This window comes from Leptodactylus fuscus, chromosome 11, assembly GCF_031893055.1.
Source record: "Leptodactylus fuscus isolate aLepFus1 chromosome 11, aLepFus1.hap2, whole genome shotgun sequence".
In the NCBI taxonomy this organism is placed as follows: domain Eukaryota; kingdom Metazoa; phylum Chordata; class Amphibia; order Anura; family Leptodactylidae; genus Leptodactylus; species Leptodactylus fuscus.
This window is the reverse complement of record NC_134275.1, coordinates 77126615-77150252: the sequence shown is the minus strand read 5'-3', so window position 1 is coordinate 77150252 and position 23638 is coordinate 77126615. Positions and strand designations below refer to the sequence as shown.

The following is a 23638-nucleotide window of genomic DNA, read 5'->3' as shown; positions in this document are numbered from 1 at the left end:
CAACTCAGCAGGAAACCTAATCCTGACTACATCTGCCAATAGGAAGCTGTGCAGTGGCTGATGAAATAGTTACTGGGTAGACTGGTCCTGCTCAGGAGGTCTCAGGCTAGTGCAAAAGACAAACTGCTTAAGTCTAGGTTCACACTTGCACTCTCCGTTTGGTGTTTTCATCCTTCATACCACTTGAAAAATGGAAGCAGGATCATTCTCTCTGCATTTTTCAGGTGGAAACCCTAACCCCGTGATGGCGAACCTAGGGCACGTGTATACATGAGGCACGTGCGCCGTCACCTGGATCGCTCACTAATGGGGAATCCCTTCTTTCAGCTGCAGTGTAGGCTGTGCTCCGTACAACCGCAGCCTACACTGACTACAGAGTGTGATCTCTGCCCCCAATGACGTAAGTACTCAGTGCCCACATTCAAAAGAAGGAGGATGCACGGTGGCTCTTCATGGGACCTCAGTATACTGTGTATGTACTTTGTGTGGAGGGGTTAGGGGGGCTACGGTGCAGCATTTAGTACTGTGTGGGGAAGGGGGCTACTGTGAAGTATTTAATACTGTGGGGGGGCTACTGTGGAGTATATAATACTGTGTGGGGAAGGGGGCTACTGTGAAGCAATTAATACTGTGTGGGGGCTACTGTGGAGTATATAATACTGTGTGGGGAAGGGGGCTACTGTGGAGCAATTAATACTGTGTGGGGGCTACTGTGGAGTATATAATACTGTGTGGGGAAGGGGGCTACTGTGGAGCAATTAATACTGTGTGAGGGGCTACTGTGGAGTATATAATACTGTGTGGGGAAGGGGGCTACTGTGAAGTATTTAATACTGTGGGGGGGCTACTGTGGAGTATATAATACTGTGTGGGGAAGGGGGCTACTGTGAAGCAATTAATACTGTGTGGGGGCTACTGTGGAGTATATAATACTGTGTGGGGAAGGGGGCTACTGTGGAGCAATTAATACTGTGTGAGGGGCTACTGTGGAGTATATAATACTGTGTGGGGAAGGGGGCTACTGTGGAGCATTTAATACTGTGTGGGGGGCTACTGTGGAGCATTTAATACTGTGTGGGGGGCTACTGTGGAGTATATAATACTGTGTGGGGAAGGGGGCTACTGTGGAGCATTTAATACTGTGTGGGGAAGGAGGGCTACTGTGGAGCATTTAATACTGTGTGGGGAAGGAGGGCTACTGTGGAGCATTTAATACTGTGTGGGGGGCTACTGTGGAGTATATAATACTGTGTGGGGAAGGGGGCTACTGTGAAGCAATTAATACTGTGTGGGGGCTACTGTGGAGTATATAATACTGTGTGGGGAAGGGGGCTACTGTAGAGCAATTAATACTGTGTGGGGGGCTACTGTGGAGTATATAATACTGTGTGGGGAAGGGGGCTACTGTGGAGCATTTAATACTGTGTGGGGTCTACTGTGGAGCATTTAATACTGTGTGGAGGGCTACTGTTGAGTATATAATACTGTGTGGGGAACGGGGCTACTGTGGAGCATTTAATAATGTGTGGGGAAGGGGGCTACTGTGAAGCATTTAATACTGTGTGGGGGATACTGTGGAGTATATAATACTGTGTGGGGAAGGGGGCTACTGTGGAGCATTTAATACTGTGTGGGGAAGGGGGCTACTGTGGAGCATTTAATACTGTGTGGGGAAGGGGGCAACTGTGGAGCATTTAATACTGTGTGGGGAAGGGGGCTACTGTGGGGGAGGCCTGTTGTGGAGCATATAATACTGTGGTGGGGGGGTTCTGTGGAGCATATAATAGTGTGTGAAGGCCACTGCCGGGCATATTGTATTGCGTTGGGGTCACTGCAGGGCAGATTGTATGTGTTTTGTCTGCGCTACACACAGCAGGTGTTAAATTTGTTGTACAGTGATCATAGATAACCTCTTAGTGGCTACTGTGCCAGTCACTGCCCATCCACAACAAGATGGCAGGGTGGCAATGAGCTCTTGTGGCAGTCTGGGGTGTGTAAAGGCTTCCATGCCAGACACAATAGTATTCCCATTAAGCTTTGTCTTTGGAAACTGTGAAAGGCACAATGCATTGTGAACAAACTATATGAAGTCTTAAGAAAGAGATTAAAAGGTCAAAATTAACCCTTTTTCCTATATTATATATAAAAAAACAAATAACAACAAACACAATTATTAGAAACACATCCAAAAATTATTACAATATAATGTTATTTATTCCACATGGTAAATGCCATAATGAAACAAATATTCTCAGTGCCCAAATTGTAATATTTTTGGTCACCTTGCACCTTCCAACATGAATAAAAAGTGACCACTAGTCAAATGTACCCCAAAAGATTCCAATAAAAACTGGCATGCTGTAAGGGAATTGCTAGTTGAGCAACTCCCTAGTGCTGTTACTGAAACCAAGGAAGAAAGGAAAGACAGACAGTGAGTCCTAAACTAGACCAAAGCCCCAGTCCCTCCCTACTTACCACAACTGTATTAATGACAGGGCCAACTGGGTGACGGTCCCTTCTCTGGATAGGTTTAAACACAAAACGTGAACTAGACAACACCACACTGAAGAGGAGTCAAAAAGCCAAGGGTCAAAGCCAGAGACACAAAGCAGTACCAGATTGTAATCCAAAAGAGTAGTCACAAGAAAAGCTAAAGGTCAGAAGTCAGTAAGTACAATACTAATATAGAGCAAGTACAATGCTTAGCAAGGACAGATTCACACTAGCCAGCAAACCTGTGTGGGCTGATGACCTGTTTATAAGAACCAAAAGCAAGAAATCATAACTGAACACGCCTCTTGCCCCACATCGTGCAGGCGGAGGGTGATGCAGAGACCCGAACAGACAGAGACGTTACACTTGCACTTTGAAAAAAATATTCATCCCACTACTCTGTAGCCATCACATATATAAAAAACACACATTTTTTAAAACTTATTTTTTGTATTTTTTAAATAGTAAAGCATAACAAACCTACGATGTATAAATCTAGTATCACCATAATTGTACTTACCCAAAGTATCAATGTAATATGTTGTTTGTCCTACATCGTGAATGCTGTAAAAACATCCAATGTGAAATGGGCTTGGTTTTATTCTTTCATTTTACCCACAAATAATTACATTTACAGTTTTTCAATACAGTACATGAAACATTAGATGCTGCCAACGGAAAATACAACTTTTCCAGCAAAAAACAAGCTCTCAAGTGGCCACGTGGAAACATACAGCAACGTTGTAAGTCTTGAAAGGTAGGTAGTCACAAAAAAAATGTAAAATGACTACAAAAAAGCGCAGATGGTAACAAGTTAACTAATACTAATGAATTGATGTAAGGGAAAATCCCGAGAACAAGGACTGGCATGGAGCGGGCACTGCAGAGTCTTCACCCTAAAAGGGCTAGATGCCCATCTAACCACAAGGGTGTCTTATTCCAACCTTATTAAATTTCACCATGAATAGCTTGAGTAGTCCATGGGACTACACCATCCACTTAAAAGCATGGGGGGGGGGGTATTTGCAATTATATTATGTGCATAATTTATTAAAAAGGCACACAAGGTGTAATAAATGCCTGCCCTGCCTGCACGGTGACTGTGATCCACATTCAGCTCACCAGTTTCCACTCTCCAGAAGAGCTCAGCGCTGCGCCGTTCATGAATCCCCCACACAGCTATCTTCTTCCTGCACGATGTCTCCACACTCACATCATCAGGATACAAGTTGAGGCCCCATGCCGCCTGGAACCCAGGGCTCGGGGCCTCAATAAGTATTTTTTTTTTGGCATATTAACTATTAAGGGGTTCAGGCCCCCTAAGGTGTTGGGCCCTGTGGCAGCTGCTACCACTGCTGCCATGGTATTGTATATACGCCACTGCTGCCATGGTACTGTATATACGCCACTGCTGCCATGGTACTGTATATACATCACTGCTGCCATGGTACTGTATATACACCACTGCTGCCATGGTACTGTATATACATCACTGCTGCCATGGTACTGTATATACGCCACTGCTGCCATGGTACTGTATATACGCCACTGCTGCCATGGTACTGTATATACACCACTGCTGCCATGGTACTGTATATACACCACTGCTGCCATGGTACTGTATATACACCACTGCTGCCATGGTATTGTATATACGCCACTGCTGCCATGGTACTGTATATACACCACTGCTACCATGGTACTGTATATACGCCACTGCTACCATGATACTGTATATACGCCACTGCTGCCATGGTACTGTATATACGCCACTGCTGCCATGGTACTGTATATACGCCACTGCTGCCATGGTACTGTATATACGCCACTGCTACCATGGTACTGTATATACGCCACTGCTACCATGATACTGTATATACGCCACTGCTGCCATGGTACTGTATATACGCCACTGCTGCCATGGTACTGTATATACGCCACAGCTGCCATGGTACTGTATATACACCACTGCTGCCATGGTACTGTATATACACCACTGCTGCCATGGTACTGTATATACACCACTGCTGCCATGGTACTGTATATACACCACTGCTGCCATGGTACTGTATATACACCACTGCTGCCATGGTACTGTATATACACCACTGCTGCCATGGTACTGTATATACACCACTGCTGCCATGGTACTGTATATACATCACTGCTGCCATGGTACTGTATATACACCACTGCTGCCATGGTACTGTATATACACCACAGCTGCCATGGTACTGTATATACACCACTGCTGCCATGGTACTGTATATACACCACTGCTGCCATGGTACTGTATATACACCACTGCTGCCATGGTACTGTATATACACCACTGCTACCATGGTACTGTATATACACCACGGCTGCCATGGTACTGTATATACACCACTGCTGCCATGGTACTGTATATACGCCACTGCTGCCATGGTACTGTATATACGCCACTGCTGCCATGGTACTGTATATACACCACAGCTGCCATGGTACTGTATATACACCACTGCTGCCATGGTACTGTATACACACCACTGCTGCCATGGTACTGTATACACATCACTGCTGCCATGGTACTGTATATACACCACTGCTGCCATGGTACTGTATATACGCCACTGCTGCCATGGTACTGTATATACACCACTGCTGCCATGGTACTGTATATACACCACTGCTGCCATGGTACTGTATATACACCACTGCTGCCATGATACTGTATATACACCACTGCTACCATGGTACTGTATATACACCACGGCTGCCATGGTACTGTATATACACCACTGCTGCCATGGTACTGTATATACACCACTGCTGCCATGGTACTGTATATACACCACTGCTGCCATGGTGCTGTATATACATCACTGCTACCATGGTGCTGTATATACATCACTGCTGCCATGGTACTGTATATACATCACTGCTACCATGATACTGTATATACATCACTGCTGCCATGGTACTGTATATACACCACTGCTACCATGGTACTGTATATACACCACTGCTGCCATGGTACTGTATATACATCACTGCTGCCATGGTACTGTAGATACACCACTGCTGCCATGGTACTGTATATACATCACTGCTGCCATGGTACTGTATATACATCACTGCTACCATGATACTGTATATACACCACGGCTGCCATGGTACTGTATATACACCACTGCTGCCATGGTATTGTATATACATCACTGCTGCCATGGTATTGTATATACATCACTGCTGCCATGGTACTGTATATACACCACTGCTACCATGGTACTGTATATACACCACTGCTGCCATGGTACTGTATATACACCACTGCTGTCATGGTACTGTATATACACCACGGCTGCCATGATACTGTATATACACCACTGCTGCCATGGTACTGTATATACACCACTGCTGCCATGGTACTGTATATACACCACTGCTGCCATGATACTGTATATACACCACTGCTGCCATGGTACTGTATATACACCACTGCTGCCATGGTACTGTATATACACCACTGCTGCCATGGTACTGTATATACACCACTGCTGCCATGGTACTGTATATACACCACTTCTGCCATGGTACTGTATATACACCACGGCTGCCATGGTACTGTATATACACCACTTCTGCCATGGTACTGTATATACACCACTGCTGCCATGGTACTGTATATACACCACTGCTGCCATGATACTGTATATACACCACGGCTGCCATGGTACTGTATATACACCACTGCTGCCATGGTACTGTATATACACCACTGCTGCCATGTGAAGTGCAGTTGCACCTTTTTTTCACATTATAAATTGATCCATAAATGTTAACCCAGTGAAACCACCTTCTCTGCCAAAAAAAGCAAAGCAATAAGCCTTGTGTGTGACCGGGCGCATGAGGCGTAAACAGTCCCTGCAAAGACTCCAGCGAATCCCATCCACACATGGCGGAAAAATACACACAGTGGACACCGTGCAATTACCACAACCTTTCTGGAAATCGCAGCATGTCCATTATACCTCCATGAATGCCAGTACTTTCCCTATAGGTGGAATGGAAGCAGAAAGAAAGGAAAGAAACCTCTGTGGATTTTCGGGAAAAACCGTAATGTATTGAGGCCATGTTTTTTTCCACAGCGCTTTTATACTGCGGCAGACAATGTGGGGCCTTAGCATCCAAAGTAAATAAAATAAGTGCAAAAGAAAGATAAATCATGTCCACACAGCATAAAGGTTCAAAATAAGAAGAAAGAAGGTCCACGAGGCTCGGGACATCCCCCAGTGCATATGTCATCATCTTATTCTACCAATGTGTAAAAGTCTAATAAGTTATCACTAGGGGGCGCTATCCCTTTAATTCCCTGTAACAAGATGCTTATAGAGTACGGCACATGTGAGATGAGACTCTCCCCAGTAACAAGTGACCCGCACGGTCTTTTATTCATATTGGTCTTTTCTTAAACAAGAGAAAAAAATCCATTTTCACAGAAAAAGACTCAGATTGTATCATTATGTGATTATTTACTGCAGCCACAATCTTACATGGCGTGAGAAGCCGAGAACCGCAAAGAATGGAGAAGTTATATTCTATCAGCTTTATGCTGTTCATATTCCTTAGACTCGCCGGCTGTACGTTGTCAGGTGAGTCGGATTTCTTTCTGTTTAAAGAGCTTTCTCTTAAAGCAAAAAGTGCAAATATTTCCAGCCATAGATGCAGAATATTACGTCAGTGGGGGGTCAATGGCTAGTGATAAGATAAAATAATCCTTCAATAGTTTCACCATGGGAAATTCAGTATAGCTACATACACAAAGTGTGACATGTTAGAATTCAAGGGGTTGTCCCATCACAAGGATCCTATCTATACTGCTTGTTAATGTGGATGTAAGACTTTTCCTAAATACACTGCTTCAGCAAAACTGCTTTGTTTGGCCACTATATTACTTCATTCATTTCTTTGTTGACACAGCCCTGACTTATCTGGTCATAAGTCAAGTGATGTATCTGCTGCTCTGAGGGGGGAGGGAGGAGGGGCTAAGTGCATGGGAGCGAGCCTGGAGGGAGGAGGGGATGCCTGCTCTCAGAGGGGAGGGAGGAGGGGCCAAGTGCACGGGAGCAAGCCTGTGTTTCTAGCTATTCCTGTGTCTGCACCACGTGACCTAGATCCTGCACTCAGATAGAGGAGAGGAGCTGCTTTCATTTCTGAACTCGTCTTCTGTTCTCCCAGTTATCAGGCTAGCTAATACAATTGTGTTCATTATGGCAGAGACAGGCAGTCTCTGTATGTAACACAGAATGGAGTTGCTCCTGCCTGTACTTCATAGTCCAATATTGCGCATATAGTGTTTTTGAGGACCTTTGATGACATCACAGGCCCTTCAGCCGCCCCATAGGATCATGCTATGCAGTGGGCGGAGCTTCACACTAATTGGGGCGGAGCTAAATGGCCTAAATGGGTGGGCGTCCCCAATGCTGCCAGAGAACTCTCCAGCGCCGCCTCCATCTTCTTCTGGAACGATGTCTTCACCGCATCTTCTTCTGGCGTTGCCTTCTAACTTCTAGGCCTCAGGCCTAAGGCAAGCTGACTGTGCATGCTCGCCGGCCACGAGAAAATGGCTGCTTCCAATACTGTGTAAGTGGCCATTTTTCTTGTGGCTGTGAGCATGCACAGTCGGCTTGCCCTAGGCCCGAGGCCTAGAAGTTAGAAGACACCGCCGGAAGAAGACGCGGGAAGACCTAGTTGCCGTAGAAGATGGAAGCGGCGCTGGAGAGTTCTCTGGCAGCATTGGGAACGCCCCCAGTGCTGCGAGAGAACTCATTTACATACCAAGAAAAAACGGAAATTCAAGCGAACGGCGGCGCGGAGAAGACAACAAAAGGTAGGAGAAGAAGAGGCTTTCTTAAGGCTATTCTGACGTGTTAGAAACCAAAGGGTTTGAAAGATAAGATCCCTACAAGGCGTGCTCTGTGTAACTCTCTGCTCTTCCTTACAGTGGATTATGTGGTTGAAATGAAAGCTGAATGTCACTATGTGAACGGGACCCAGGAGGTGCGCTATCTGGACAGACACTTCTACAACCAGGAGGAGCAGGTTTACTTTGACAGTAAAGAAGGAAAATACATTGCGAAGACGGAGTCTGGGAGACGTGATGCCGATTACTTCAACAGCCAGAAGGATCTCATAGAACAGAGGAAAAGAGAGGCGAAGACGCTGTGTATACGCAACTATAGAGTGGGTGAGCTCGTGAGAGGTATAGGAAGGAGAGGTGAGACTCCTGTATATACTGTATACACTGTACTCCATGCTGAGCTTGCTACAGAGAACTTATATTAACCCCATAATGTTTTATATGTTTTGAAGAGTAATCCCATAATGGCTGAGCCTATTCTTCTCAACTTCACCTTCCAAGAGCCACAACCTTTTTTTTATTTTTCCATTGGCATCGCTGTATTTCTGTGTTTTGTTTATATTTTTGTGTTTTTCCGTGAAGACATGCTTGAACAAAGGAGTCTTTGATATACCAATATATCACTAGAACTACCGCAGGGGTCATTTTGACCCTTTTGCAATTTATTTTTCTTATAACTCCTAAAATTGAAACAAATGAGTTCTGAGCGACTTTATATTTTAGGACACAAAAATGAAATTTTTTCAGGGGCCTAGAAGTTACAGTTTATACCTATAAGTACCGAAGGGGTCAATCTGCGCTCTTACATAAAAGTAATAGTAAGCGATACACCTAACATGACAGAGTGCAGACAATCACATTGCTTCTCTCCCGATGTGTTCAGTATAACGAAGGATTATGTAGATAATCTTGTTTCCCTTAGTCCTAACAGCGGCACAATGTGGGGTATTTCGTGCCCCTGTGTGCTGGTAGGACAGGCGGAGTTTTAATTAGCCATGTATTAATTTCACATGGCTCGTTCCCTTTAAGAGGGCACAGATACCTCCCCCCTGTGTGTAAATAACAAGTAATAATACATACATTTCAAATAAACAACAATAGGGGGGGAATCCTTGTGCCGCTGTTAGGACTAAGGGAAACAAGATTATCTACATAATCCTTCGTTCCCTGTCGTCCCTACCAGCGGCACAATGTGGGGAAATAGCAAGTAATCCCCATAAGGGTGGGACATTAAACACAAGCAGAATGTAATACAGTGCGCCCGAAGGCAGTAGCTTCTGAGCTATACCGATCAAGTCGGTAGTGCTTCACAAAAGTCGATTCTGAAGACCAGGATGCTGCTGCACAAATCTAATCCAAGGCGAGAGCCTTGATTTCCGCCCAAGAGGTCGACACTGCCCGTGTCCAGTGGGCCCTTAGGACAGTGGGCGGAGGTAAGTTCTGTTTCACAAACGCCAACTTGATTGCTTCCTTCACCCAGCGGGAGATGGTTGCTTTAGAAGCCTTGCGGCCTTTATGGCAAACTACATAATTTATTAATAAGTTTTCAGATCTCCTGAAAGCGCGCATGCGCTGAAGATAAATCTGCAGGTTCTGGACTAAATCCAGAGTATGCCACCTCTCCTCCTCAGGGGAAGTGGGTACTGGAAAAGGTTGGCAGGCAAATGAGCTGACACACATTTGCCCTAGAAGAAACCTTAGGCCTGAACCCTGGCAGAAATCTTAACTGAACACGGTCTTCAAAGAAGGCAATGTAAGGAGCTTCCGATGAGAGTGCTTGAAGCTCCCCTACTCTTTTTGCCGAGGTGACAGCGAGGAGAAAAGATACCTTATAGGTCAGCCACTTTAGATCCACCTCCTCCAGGGGTTCGAATGGAGCAACACAAAGTGCCTTTAGGACCATGTTGAGGTCCCATTGATGGACAGGAGCAGATACTGCTGGTCTCAGCCTAGTTGCCCCTTTGATAAAGGTGCTCACTAAAGGATCTTGAGACAACCGCCTCCCCAGATAGGCGGACAGAGCGGCCACATGTACCTTCAGGGTAGAAGCTGCAAGCCCTCTGTCTAGGCCGTCCTGAAGGAAATCCAGGATCGCCCTCACAGGGGGATCGGAGGAGTCCACTTTGTGATCCGTGCACCAGGCCTGGAAAATATTACCGACCCTACGGTAATTCTTATTGGTAGAGTTGGCCCTGGCGCTGGCTAAAGTCCTTAGGACGCCTTCAGACAGTCCTCTATTCCTTAATAGGGACTGGTCAACCTCCAGGCTGTCAGATTGAATCTCCTCAGATCGTGGTGTCTCAGCTCTCCTTGTGTCACCAGATCTGGGAGGGGGGAAGCCTCCAATACCTGCCTTGACTCATCCACATGAGCTGGGCAAACCAAGTCCTTTTCGGCCAGAACGGGATTATGGCAACTCCCGAGACTTGGTCCTGTCTGATTTTCATCAATACCTTGGGTATGATGGAAACTGGAGGGAAAATGTATATCAGCCTGAACCTCCATGGGATGGACAGGGCATCCACTGCCAAGGCATTGTCCTCCTGGTACAGAGAACAGAAGGTTTCCACCTTGGCGTTGAGTCAGGTTGCCATGAGGTCGACGTCTGGAAGGCCCCATGCTTGGACAATCTGTTGGAATCTGTCTTGATTGAGAGACCATTCTCCTGATACAGGGATACCCCGACTCAACTGATCCGCTACTATGTTCAGGGAGCCCTTGATGTGAACAGCGGATATGTGGGACAGATTCTTCCCTGCCCACGTGAAAATCAAGTTCGCCTCTCTCAGTAGGGCTGGAACCCTGGTGCCGCCTTGCTTGTTCAAGTATACTACCGTCGTCATGTTGTCTGACCGGACCTTGACTGCCTTCCCTTCGAGAAAAGGGGCAAAGTACTTCAGCACCAGATAGACTGCTTTTAGCTCCTTCAGGTTGGAGGTTCCTACCTTTGGATTCCTCCACAGACCCTGGACGGTCCCGCCGTCTAGGTGGGCTCCCCATCCCGTATGGGACGCATCTGTTGTCAACAGGGTCCAACGAGGTTGGACCGAGGACCTTCCGTCTTTCAGGTGTCTCCACCATCTGAGGGAAAGACGGGTACCGGGAGAAAGGCAGATCTTCCTGTGCAGTCCCCGTGGAGATCTGTTCCAGGCTCTCAACACCTCCATCTGAAGGGGACGCAAATGCCATGAAGCCCAAGGGACCGCCTTGACTGAAGACGACATTAGGCCTAGGACCCGCATGGCGGTGCGGATGGTGACCCGCCGGGTCCGGAAAAAGGCCCTGCACTGAAGCTTCTATTTTCGCTCGCCTTGGACGGGATAGGAAAATCTGCATGCTCTGGGAATCCAGAATAAACCCTAGGAATTTCTTCCGGGTGGATGGCACTATTTCTGACTTCTCCCAATTGATCAGCCAACCCAACTCCTGGAGGAAGGAGATGGCTATCTGGAGGTGATGATGGAGAATTGAAGTAGACTGAGCTTTTATAAGCCAGTCGTCGAGGTAGGGAACCACGAAGAGGCCTTGCAGTCTGAGGGTGGCGGTAACTGGTGCGACCATCTTGGTGAATATGTACGGGGCTGACGATATGCCGAATGGCAGAGCAGTGAACTGTAGGTGCTCTCTGTGACCAGCCATAAGAATGGCTATGCGTAGATACTTCTTGTGTGGCGGGAAGGTGGGGATATGTAAGTAGGCATCCTTCAGGTCCAGGGTGACCATGACCTCGTCGCGCAATAGAAAGTTGGTTACTGAGTCTATGGACTTCATCCTGAATGGCTTTCCCTTTATGAAAAGGTTGAGGAACCGAAGATCTATAATCATCCGCCACCCTCCTGTGGACTTTGGAACCAGGAATACGGGTGAATAAACTCCTTATCCCACTTCTGAGGGAGGGACCCTTTCCAGGTCCCCCTTTGCAAAATATTCTGCCACGGAAGCCTCCAGGCAGACCTGTTGTAGAGCTGGTAAAACCCGCGTAGTGATGAACCGGTCCACAGGAGGGTGTGAGAACTCTATTGCGTACCCCCGCTGAACGAACTGAAGGACCCATGGATCCAAAATGTGAAGATGCCACGCCACGGAAAAATTTGGAAAGGCGCCCTCCTACGGGAGAGCTGGACACAGAGAGCGAAGCCTCCTCAAAACCCCTTCTTCTTAGGGTCTTCCTTGGGGACCCCTTGCCCCGCCCCTTTGGGCGGTATCTGGAGCGTCTCTGGTTACCTTGCTGAGGCCTGTATTGGGATGTAGACTCTCGACCCCTAGAAGGGGAAAGCCTTCTTCTTCTGGTCGCTTGTGGTAGCGACCTGCCTTTACCTTCAGCCAGCCCCTCCATCAGGTCGTCCAGCCCCTGGCCGAAAATCTTCCCTGGTTGAAAGGGGAGGGAGCATAAAGAAAATTTGGAGGTGACATCAGCCCGCCAAGGATTGAGCCACAAGGGCCTCCTGGCAGCGGTATTCAGAGCCATGGTCTTGGAAGCCAGTTTCACCTTCTGTCTTGCTCACTCTCTCAGGAAATCCGTAGCGAGACGGAATTCCCCCATGGACGCCAGGATGACATCCCTGTTGGCCCCGGAGTCGATGTCCCGCTCCAGACGGTCCAACCGGGCTTGAAGCTTATCAGCTACTTCTGTGGAGGCGATGCCCACTGCCATCTGGGCTGAAGCAGACGAATACGCCTTCTTGAGTGTTGAATCCACTCTCCTATCGAGCAAATCTTGGAGGTTTGACCCATCATCGATAGGCACGACAGTGCGACGGGAGAGCTTTGAGATGGCCAAATCCACCTTGGGCGGAGGACCCCAGCGATCCAGCTGGGAGGAATCAATTGGATATACTGCTTTGAAAGCCCTGGTGGTGACATAAGCTTCCTCCGGCTGCTTCCACTCTTGTTCCATTAAACTGGCCATGGAGGCGTCCACTTGAAAAACCCTCCGCTTTTCAGAGGTGGACGCAGAGGCTTCCCCCTCGCCAATCTGGTCCCACGACCAGATGGCCTTCAGCAGCTTGTTAGTCTTCTCACGATGAAAAAATGGGTCTGCTGGAACAGGAGGACTGGTCGTCCGATGATATGGACTCATCCTCCACCTGGAGGCACTCCAGGGAGGGCAGCGAAACAGAACGCCTCTCATGCACTGTTTCTTGGTGAGCTGAGCCAGTGATGTACGGATATCCTTTAAGGAATCATCCTGCAAAAACAAGGATACTTAGAAGCCAGTGGGGACCCTACCCCTTTTAGCGGCTAACGTACTCACCATGTACTCCTTGACCTATGCTACCATATCACTGGTAACGGGTTCCTCCCGCAGAGGTCCCCTGCATTGCTGGCAGCATGACCAGTCATAGCCTAGAGGCAAAAAATTACATTCAGGATACTCCCACCATTGGGAGAATTAGCAGACGAAAAAGACCGCACCTACTATCAGGTAGTAGAACGTCACATTCAATACAAGCCAGATGTCTCCTTTTGAAGACTTCATCCGTCTCACTTGATCCCCGGAGGGGTGGAAGACGAAGACATGACAAAGAAACTAGCTTTCAGTGATACCTAAGCATAGGATACGGAACATAAAGGAGTACATTCAAGGAACCATATAAGGAGACTCACCCAGCTTCAGTCAGACAACTTACCAAACTTCAGTCGAGTTTGCACTAGAACAAGTGTAGTTGAAGCAGTAACACGAGCCACAACACGGAACCAGCTAGTGGATTAAACTAGCAGGCAATGAGGGAAGCAGCCATGCCCCTGTTTACAGCCCTGTATCCAGAAAGGGGCGTGGCTTAACAAAAAAATATGTGAGCTCTGTTCCTTGCCCTCCTGAGAGCACTCTCAGGCCTTATGAGTTGCTCCCTCCCTAGCCAACAGACCCTTGGCACATACCTTGCCTCTATAGCCACACTGCACCGCTGTCTGCGTGGCCCCGGAGCAGCGGATGCCGAAACCGGAAGTGCCGGTGTCACCTCTATGAGCGTCCGGCCAGGAACCTCCTAGACAGAGAAGGTTCTGCAAAAACGGAAGTTCCCCTTCCTGGAGCCGCGCGTACACGCCAGCAGTGCGCGGCTCCACAAAGCCCAAACAAGATGGGACTGCCGGGGATACATGAGGCAAACATTGTGGGAGGGAGGCAGGGATATATGAAGAGATAAAGGAGCCTTTAAACTTACCCCTCTTCTTCCTGCAGGACTGACACAGAAGTCCAGCAGGCCAGAGTGCTTCACTGAAGATGATTTGAACAGGTGAGAACCTGCAACCTGCAACTTCTTCCTTCTTTCTCTTTAGGAGGACACAGAGTCCTCTCCACCTGTCCGATCCTTTACACAGGACAGAAAAAAACACACAGGGGGGAGGTATCTGTGCCCTCTTAAAGGGAACGAGCCATGTGAAATTAATACATGGCTAATTAAAACTCCGCCTGTCCTACCAGCACACAGGGGCACGAAATACCCCACATTGTGCCGCTGGTAGGGACGACAGGGAATTGTGTTTTTGCCTATCATTAATGTTTCATCAGCTTGTTTTGTCTACATTTATCTGAACATGTTTGGTCCAAGTCTCTACGAGCATTTTTTGCCTGCACTTCAGGAGCGTACACTAGAGCTGAACTCACAACTCTGTATGTCTGCACTGTGTCATTTTATTACTTCTGCGATCTTATAAGTCACTTTTTGCAACGTATATTTAAAGTATGAGTAAGCTGAGGAGTCTGACAAATGCCGAAAGAAAGTCTGAAATGTCTTCAGAATTTATTCAAAAATGAGTCAATTGAAACAATTGAAAACAATTGGAGGCGGGTTCCAGGAGGAATCTGCCCGATCCAGGGGAAAAATCTGCTGCAAGTTCCTCGGTGTCAACACAGCCTTAGATGTTTGTTTAGAAATGATGGACTGATGACTCTGATCTCGGGAGACCCAGACTTTCCAGCTGCATGGAGTGGAGCACGACACAGGGAGTCAAAGAGTATCAAAAGGAGAATCTCAGTGTCCTCAGCCTCAGGCCCTGCACCAGGTATAACACGCTGACTCAGCTTTGCCTGGAGAATTCTTCTAACAATATACTGATACTACAAGCTATGCAACTCCGTTTTGTTTTCATTTCTTCTTCGCTTCCCTCCAGTTTTGGCTCATTGTAATTCTAGCAGCTTGTTCTATCTCTGTATTTAGCTCTGCTCTGCTTATATCTGTCTTTCTGTTTCAGTTACCCCTGAGGTTTATGTGTCCCTAATGCCTCACGATGACCCCAGATCCGTGCAGCACATGCTGGTCTGTAATGTATATGGCTTCTACCCGTCTGAGATCGAGGTGAAATGGTACCGGAATGGCCGGGAGGAGACCGAGCAGATCCAGTCTTCTGAGCTTTTCCATAATGGAGATTGGACTTACCAGATCCTGGTGATGCTGGAGACAGAGATGGAGAAAGGAGACACTTTTACCTGTGAGGTCCATCACAGCAGCCTGAAGACCCCGCAGCGAGTAGACTGGCGTAAGAGATTTCGTATCACTAATCTAGGAGAATGTTATCCTAAGGTCTTGAAAAACCAACCAATTAGAAATAAGGTATAAAGGGTTGTTCGAGACCCAAGTGTAATGTATTCTGATCCACATCAGCTTAGGCCGTCAGGTTCTGATCAGTGGGAGTCTGAAATCCAGAACCGCCACCAATCAGCAGGGGCAGATCCAGGGCCGGGCGAGCCGTGCAACCGCCTGGGGCCCCGCGCTTAGCGGGGCCCTGCGGCCCGGCCCTAACAAAATGGTCCCGGTCAGGCAAGTGCCGGGGCCCACAGAGCCTCTGGGGCCCCCCGGCACTTGCCTGTCACAATTTCAGCTCATCGGCGTCCGTCCGCCGATGAGCTGAATGCATACGCCATTAAAGCAGGAGCTGTGACCTCAGCTCCTGCTTTAAAGCTCTGGCCCGGCTTGCGTGTGTAGGCGCGATGACGTCACCACATCACGCTTACACACGCAAGCCGGGCCGGAGCTAAGCAGGAGCTGAGGTCACAGCTCCTGCATCGCGTATGTGACTGGAGAGAGGAGCGTCGGGGGAACGATGGAAGGTGAGTGATAGAAGGTGAGTGTAAGTGTTTGTTTGTATTAAATATTAAGGTGGAACATAATGAAGGGGGCCCATGAAACTGGGGGGCAAATGAAGGGGAGGAACGGCATGACACTGGGGAAGATGAAGGGGGTGGGGAGAGAACGGCATGAAACTGGGGACAAAGATGGAGGGGGCCCAAAGTAACTGGGGGGCAAATGAAGGGGAGGGGGGAACAGAATGACACTGGGGCAGATGGAGGGGGGGAGAACAGCATGACACTGGGGCAGATGGAGGGGGGGAGAACAGCATGACACTGGGGCAGATGGAGGGGGGGGAGAACAGCATGACACTGGGGCAGATGGAGGGGGGGAGAACGGCATGACACTGGGGCAGATGGAGGGGGGGAGAACAGCATGACACTGGGGCAGATGAAGGGGGAAGAACAGCATGACACTGGGGCAGATGGAAGGGGAGAACGGCATGACACTGGGGCAGATGGAGGGGGAGAGAACAGCATGACACTGGGGCAGATGGAAGGGGAGAACAGCATGACACTGGGGCAGATGGAGGAGGGGAGAACGGCATGACACTGGGGCAGATGGAGGGGTGAGAACGGCATGACACTGGGGCAGATGGAGGGGGGGAGAACGGCATGACACTGGGGCAGATGGAGGGGGAGAACGGCATGACACTGGGGCAGATGGAGGGGGAGAACGGCATGACACTGGGGCAGATGAAGGGGGGGAGAACGGCATGACACTGGGGCAGATGAAGGGGGAGAGAACAGCATGACACTGGGGCAGATGAAGGGGGAGAGAACAGCATGACACTGTGGCAAATGAAGGGGGGGAACGGCATGACACTGAGGCAGATGGAGAGGGGAGAACAGCATGACACTGGGGCAGATGAAGGGGCGAGAACGGCATGACACTGGGGCAGATGAAGGGGGGGATGGCATGACACTGGGGCAAATGAAGGGGGAGAGAACGGCATGACACTGAGGCAGATGAAGGGGGGGATGGCATGACACTGGGGCAGATGAAGGGGGGGAGAACGGCATGACACTGGGGCAGATGAAGGGGGGTATGGCATGACACTGGGGCAGAGACGGGGGGGGACATGAAACTGTGGGCAGATAAAGGGGGAGAATGGCATGAAACTGGGGACAGAGATAGAGGGGGGGACATGAAATTAGGGGTAGATGAAGGGTGTATATGAAAATGGGGAGAGATGGAGGGGGGACATATAATTTACGGGTGACTGTAGGAGGATTATACTGTGTGGAATCACATGAAAAATTAATGAGAATGGGCGGAGTCAACATAAAAGTGGGCGGGGCCTAATTTGCTGCGGCGCGCTGCGCGTAGGGCCCCGCCAAAGTCAATTGCCCAGGGCCCCGCAAACCCTGGATCCGCCACTGCCAATCAGCTGATCTAATGTTTTTGCTGAAGTCTTGAAAGTCCTAAAAACACAAAAAAATGCAGCTGCAAATGCAGATTGACTAAGAATAAAGTCCTTGAATTATAGTGAAAAACTGCAATCTTAAAAAATCTATCGTCTCCTAGAGGTCATGTATAGCCTTGTAGATGAGAGCAGATTTGCTTTATAATGTCTAAAACAAAGTGCAAACACTGGCTCCCTGCACACAACCGCCGTTTTTATCTGCAATTGCGGATAAAATTACAGACCCCTCCTTACTACGGGCCCATACACACAGCCGTCATTTCTGCTTCTACACTTTCCAAAGATACATTTCTTCTGCATTTTTATGAAAAACAGGATTTTATTCTAATGCAGATTAGCTGAAAAGGGACCTGAGGCCGAGGCTGCACATTACAGAAACACAGGGGTTTTGCTGTAGATTTTGTTGCACTTTTTTGAGCCAAAGCCAAAAATGTCTACAAAGGGAATGGGAAATCTATAGGAAGTTCTTCTACTTCTTCCTTCCGCCCAATCCACTCCTGGCTTTGGCTCAAAAACCCGCAACAAAATCTGCAACAAAAAAAGCTGCTTTTCTGCAACGTGGGGCCTTGGCATTAAAGGGCGGATTCTTCTCCCACCAGGGCTCCACTCTCTGCTCTAAATAATTGCTCCTAGCTGCCACCCAGCCCCTCCCCCATTGCTTGAGTGACGTCTCCCACTTAGTCACACTGCTTACATTTAGTGGCCATTATCCGGGGAGACGATCCTGAAGGTCTTTCCAGCTAATTTGTATAAGAAAAAAAAACAGAATTCTCATGAAAGTGGAGCTGCAATGCAGAATAATTAATGCATCTTTGGAAAGTGTAGAAGAAGTCCTAGAAGGTTGTCATTAGATTAATACTGATTCCTCTGATGATGGAGTCCCTTTAACCCCTTAACGCTCTATGCCATACTAGTATGCCAGTTGTAGCAGGCACAGGAACTAGCTGCAGAAATCTGAAAATACTTAACCCCTCATGTACTGTGATCAATAGCGATCATGGCATCAGGGTGGTTAAGGGAATAGAACACCCCCCCCCCCCCCTTCAATCCCTTGTTTCCCTCACCATGAGAAGTATTACAGTGCATTGTACAGGTAATAAGGCAATCTAAGGTTCTAATCACTTGTGCGAACATTAAAAATTAAAAAAGAAAGATTTAAAGTCATTTGTATATGTATAAAAAAAATAAGTTTAATAATAATAATGTTATTTGCAAAATTGCTTTTAATTCAGTAATAGCGGTAAAACCTAAAACCAATATAATCTGTGGCATTTCTGAAATCTGAATGACCCGGCAGATAAACACGGCCATGTCAGATCTAATACAGCGCGGACGCCATAAAAACAGAAAATTCAACACAAATAATGACAATGTAACTAATGAAAACATAAACTGCACCACAAGCCGAGGCCGACTCCAAGCGCTGATAGCCCCGGCCCCATAAATACTAACACGTCATGAGTCTCAGAAGGCAGAGATGGAAAATATGTATAAAGTCAGCGAACATGAAATGGATTGGATCGTTAGAACTAAGTAGTCACGGGCAGGCGGTTCTTCTCTGACCTTTATTGTTCTGATCCCATCTTGGCCCTTCCTATAACTCTTTACTTGTATATTAAAGTAATCCAGCTCATTTTTTTTTTTTACCACAGACCCACAGAAATCAGAATCGGCCAAAAATAAGATGGCGACTGGAATTGTTGGATTTGTCCTGGGAACAGTTTTTCTCATTGCTGGTGTTGGGATCTGCATGAGAAGACGAAAAGGTAACAGATAGAGATGAGCGATCAGTGAAATATTCGAGATTCAATATTTGTTTCGAGTAGAGCCTCAATATTCCACTACTCGATCGAATATTGAATCCCATTATAGTCTATGCTCGTTTCAGGGGAAACCACTATTAGACTAAAGCAGAGTCACCAAGTCCACGAGTAGCAGGAGGAGAGTGTTTAGGAGGAGCGCTGTGCAGTTATTATAGTCTATGGGGTCCGTGCGCTTTAACTGCACAGCGCTTGCGCTGATAAAAAGTAAGCTCCCTTGTAACAGCAAGCTGCCAGCTCTCCCGACTAGCAAGGACGAGCCTGCTGCAGAACCAGTGTTGATTTGCCGCAGGCTTGTCCTTGCTAGTCGGGAGAGCTGGTAGCTTGCTGTTACGAGGGAGCTTACTTTTTTCCTCATAGGAATGAATTGACCAGCGTTGATTGGCCAGTGTACAGCATTCGTCCAATCAACACTGGTTCTGCCGGAGGCTCGCCTGTAAGAAGGTGGAGTCTAAGATCAGACCACAGCAATCTTCATTGTGGTCCTTCTCCCGACATAATGTACAGGTCAGTAAATCCGGTGCACACACATGAACTGTATTTCACGTCTAAGAATTGGTAGTGTGGACCCAGCCTAAAACTGAGTTTAAATATACCCCTTATGATAAATTTCCCCCATTGTGTTGTATATAAGTAACATCTCTGTCTATGATTTGTCTCATGAATGTTAAGTATCCCCCACCCCTATTTTGCTGCTAAGAACTCGCAATCGTACTGATATTTTGTTTTTATAGTTGAAACTTCATTACAGAGACCACAAAGTGAGCATAAGTTTAACAATAATTATGTGGGTGATGCATCCTACCCAGGAGCTGAACTCCTTCAACTATTTATAACGTAAGGGTGCCTTCATATGGAGATTATGCTCCGTGTATTCTGCAAAAAGACGCGCGTTATACGAACAAGCCATTGAACTCAATGGCTAACTACATTTTACATGTGTAAAATGGACAGAATACACAGAGGGTGGACAGAATACATGGAGCGTAGACAGAATACACGGAGCGTAGACAGAATACACGGAGCGTAGACAGAATACACGGAGCGTAGACAGAATACACGGAGCGTAGACAGAATACACGGAGCGTAGACAGAATACACGGAGCGTAGACAGAATACACGGAGCGTAGACAGGATACACGGAGCGTAGACAGGATACACGGAGCGTAGACAGAATACACGGAGCGTAGACAGGATACACGGAGCGTAGATAGAATACACGGAGCGTAGACAGGATACACAGAGCGTAGACAGAATACACGGAGCGTAGACAGGATACACGGAGCGTAGACAGAATACATGGAGCGTAGACAGGATACACGGAGCGTAGACAGGATACACGGAGCGTAGACAGAATACACGGAGCGTAGACAGAATACACGGAGCGTAGACAGAATACACGGAGCGTAGACTCCATGTGAAGGTATCCTCAGGCTCTAATTAAAGAGGTATTCCCATCCCTAAATCTTATGGGCACTACCAAGGGTGTAGTCTAGAAATACATTTACCGATTTGTGGCTCCAGTGCCCCTTGTGTCCTCCGCGTCATTTTCCATCACCTTTTCTTGACTGCAGGATTCCTACCGGCTTTCCATTACTGAATAGGCCGGCATCAATAGGACTAGTTAGCAGGAGTCTGAAGTCACGGGATCTGCAGAAAGATCAAGCAGGACGATTATTTTCAGCGTCCAGTTACGATCTCTGCCTCTCAAATCCACAGAAGATTCCTCCATGTGAACATAGCCTTAAACTAAGACCACATACAGCAAAACACTGCAAAAAGAAAACGCAGCAAAACCTTTACATTTGTAATGCTTTCCTGCTGAATTTTTCATGTGTGAACATGTTTTTTGCAGATCAGTGTGTGCGAACAGTAAGAACCACTACAGCAGTCCTTGTGCTAAAGCCAATAACACCGGATTTCTCACTGCTTTTCCTCTGCGTTTTTTATTTTTGCCTTTCCTCTTATAAGTCTATGGGAAAATGCAAAGTTTCCGCAGATAAAATGAACATGCTATAAAACGCAGACTAATCATTGGCGGCCTAGTTCATATAGCCATCAATGTGTGATGACTGGGGATCCTAAAAGCCCCCAATCCACAGGGGTAACAGGGCTACAGTCTCATCCAGACATCATAACTCATCTATACGTGGATGTCTGACCGGATCACCACCATAACACCTCTAATCCTAATCTGAGTGGCCACATTTTGTTATGACTTGCCCCTCTTCCAGTGACCTTCTGTGACATTGCGCCAAATCCTTACTGTTATTTCCACGTTGAAGAGATAATATTTTCTCCAGTTATTTGCTAATCTCCATGTTCACTTTATTTTTCAGATTTCCTACATTAAACAAGGAGACCATGTGACCAACCAAGTGAGCGCCTTCTATTCTGCATCTTGGCTTCTAAGATCGTCACATTTTATTATCAGAGATTAAGACCCCCCTGAACTTCAAAGCCATCAGTGGGGGACATTGATATAAAAGGACAATGATCTGCGTCACCGCTGCAAACACATGTATAGATAATGGCAGGACAGTGACCAGAAGTTTTATCCGTCTCAGCACTTTTCCATTATCTCAGAATTTTATTTGCAGGTTTTTCTGTAGATAATTCTAAAGAACAAGGACAAGCACAGTTATTGTTTTTTATTTTATATACACTAAAAGGGGTTGTCCAGATGTTCACTATGGTGGATAAGAATAGGCAGTGCTATGAAATACACAATCTAGAATTACTCAGGAATGGCGGGAGATTATATTTATTTCTTTATTTTATACCATTGCCTACTCTGACGCTGGGTTCACACCAGCATTCGGGTTGTTCCATCAAGTACTGATATAATGTGTATTTTTTTATTTATGGGGTTGTGCTTTTTCCAAGCATAGACAGACACAGAATTAAAGGCTCCTTTATGGTATTTCACGTCTCAGCATCTCTTTACTTGCTTTCTTCTGGATTGCCTTTTCCCCCTACGCCCAAACAGCAGCACAAGATGGGGGTATTCCTGCCCCTGTGTACTGTTAGGACAGGTGGAACTTTTAATAAACTAACTAGTTACCCTCCCATAAAAGGTCCAGGAGACCTCCCCCTCCCTGTGTTTTTTTCTGTCCTGTTACCAGGACAGGTGGAGGGAGAGGTCTCCTCCTCTCCCACACATTTTCTCTTTCTTTTTGGAGGAAATCTCCCTTTTCTAGCCCCCCTCCCCCCATCTTGTGCTGCTGCTATCAGAGTCTTACCGGGGGTTTGGGGCTTTCTTTGCCTCCCTGACGGCGCCTCCTGCCTTCTCCGGTCTGGCGCGGCCCCATCTGTGCTGCAGCGGATGGGGGGGGATGGTGAGGCAGCGTATCTGTTCTCGGCGCTGCGGCGCCATTCGTCCGGCTGCCGGGGGGGAACTGTAGATGCGGTTCCTTGTTTCGCCGCGGGCACTATTTGCTGGTGCTCCGCGGACTTCCTTTCTTCCCGCGCATGCGCGGGAATCCGGTTCGCGCATGCGCGGACCGTCGTCCCCGCTCGGCCGGACTTTGGGAGCGCTTGAGCAGCGCTCCCACCCCGCTTTTTGTGCTGGATTTAAAGGGATAGTGTCCCCCTCCACTCCATCCTCCTAGCCATCTTAGGCTAGCAATAAAATGGTGGAAGGCGCTGGAAGGGGGCAGAGCTAAGGTTCGCCCCACCCCCGTTTCTCCCTATTTCTTCCTGGTCTGCCCAGAGTAGGTTGCCTGTCTGCTTAGCTTGCAGGTTCCTACTCTCCCTGGGCAACCAGAAAGTAGAAGAAAATTTCCTGACACCACAGGTGCTGAAATTCCTTTCAAAAGGTGATGTATGCCCCCTGGTGAGCCCTCAGGGTAGAGGCTGCAAAGGTAAGGGAAATAATGAGTAATATGTTTTGCCTTAGATGTCATCCTCCTCTTCAGTGGCGGATAAC

General features: G+C 47.5%; 1 protein-coding gene across 1 annotated transcript; it reads left to right on the top strand.

The window, feature by feature from the left end:
- Positions 1 to 7025: 7025 nt before the first annotated feature.
- On the top strand, positions 7026 to 22602 carry LOC142184805 (rano class II histocompatibility antigen, A beta chain-like). Its single transcript, XM_075259892.1, has 5 exons — positions 7026 to 7127; positions 8480 to 8752; positions 15590 to 15874; positions 19543 to 19656; positions 22050 to 22602. Exons 1-5 carry the CDS (start codon positions 7058 to 7060, stop codon positions 22061 to 22063), a joined length of 756 nt encoding a protein of 251 aa, XP_075115993.1. The 5' UTR covers positions 7026 to 7057; the 3' UTR covers positions 22064 to 22602.
- Positions 22603 to 23638: the final 1036 nt, after the last annotated feature.

Excerpts from the sequence above, each read along its gene's own strand:
- LOC142184805 (XM_075259892.1), top strand. The coding sequence starts at position 7,058 with ATGGAGAAGTTATATTCTATCAGCTTTATGCTGTTCATATTCCTTAGA. Across the intron at positions 7,128-8,479 it reads CGCCGGCTGTACGTTGTCAG|TGGATTATGTGGTTGAAATG; the intron begins GTGAGTCGGATT and ends TCTTCCTTACAG. Across the intron at positions 15,875-19,542 it reads CCCGCAGCGAGTAGACTGGC|ACCCACAGAAATCAGAATCG; the intron begins GTAAGAGATTTC and ends TTTTTACCACAG.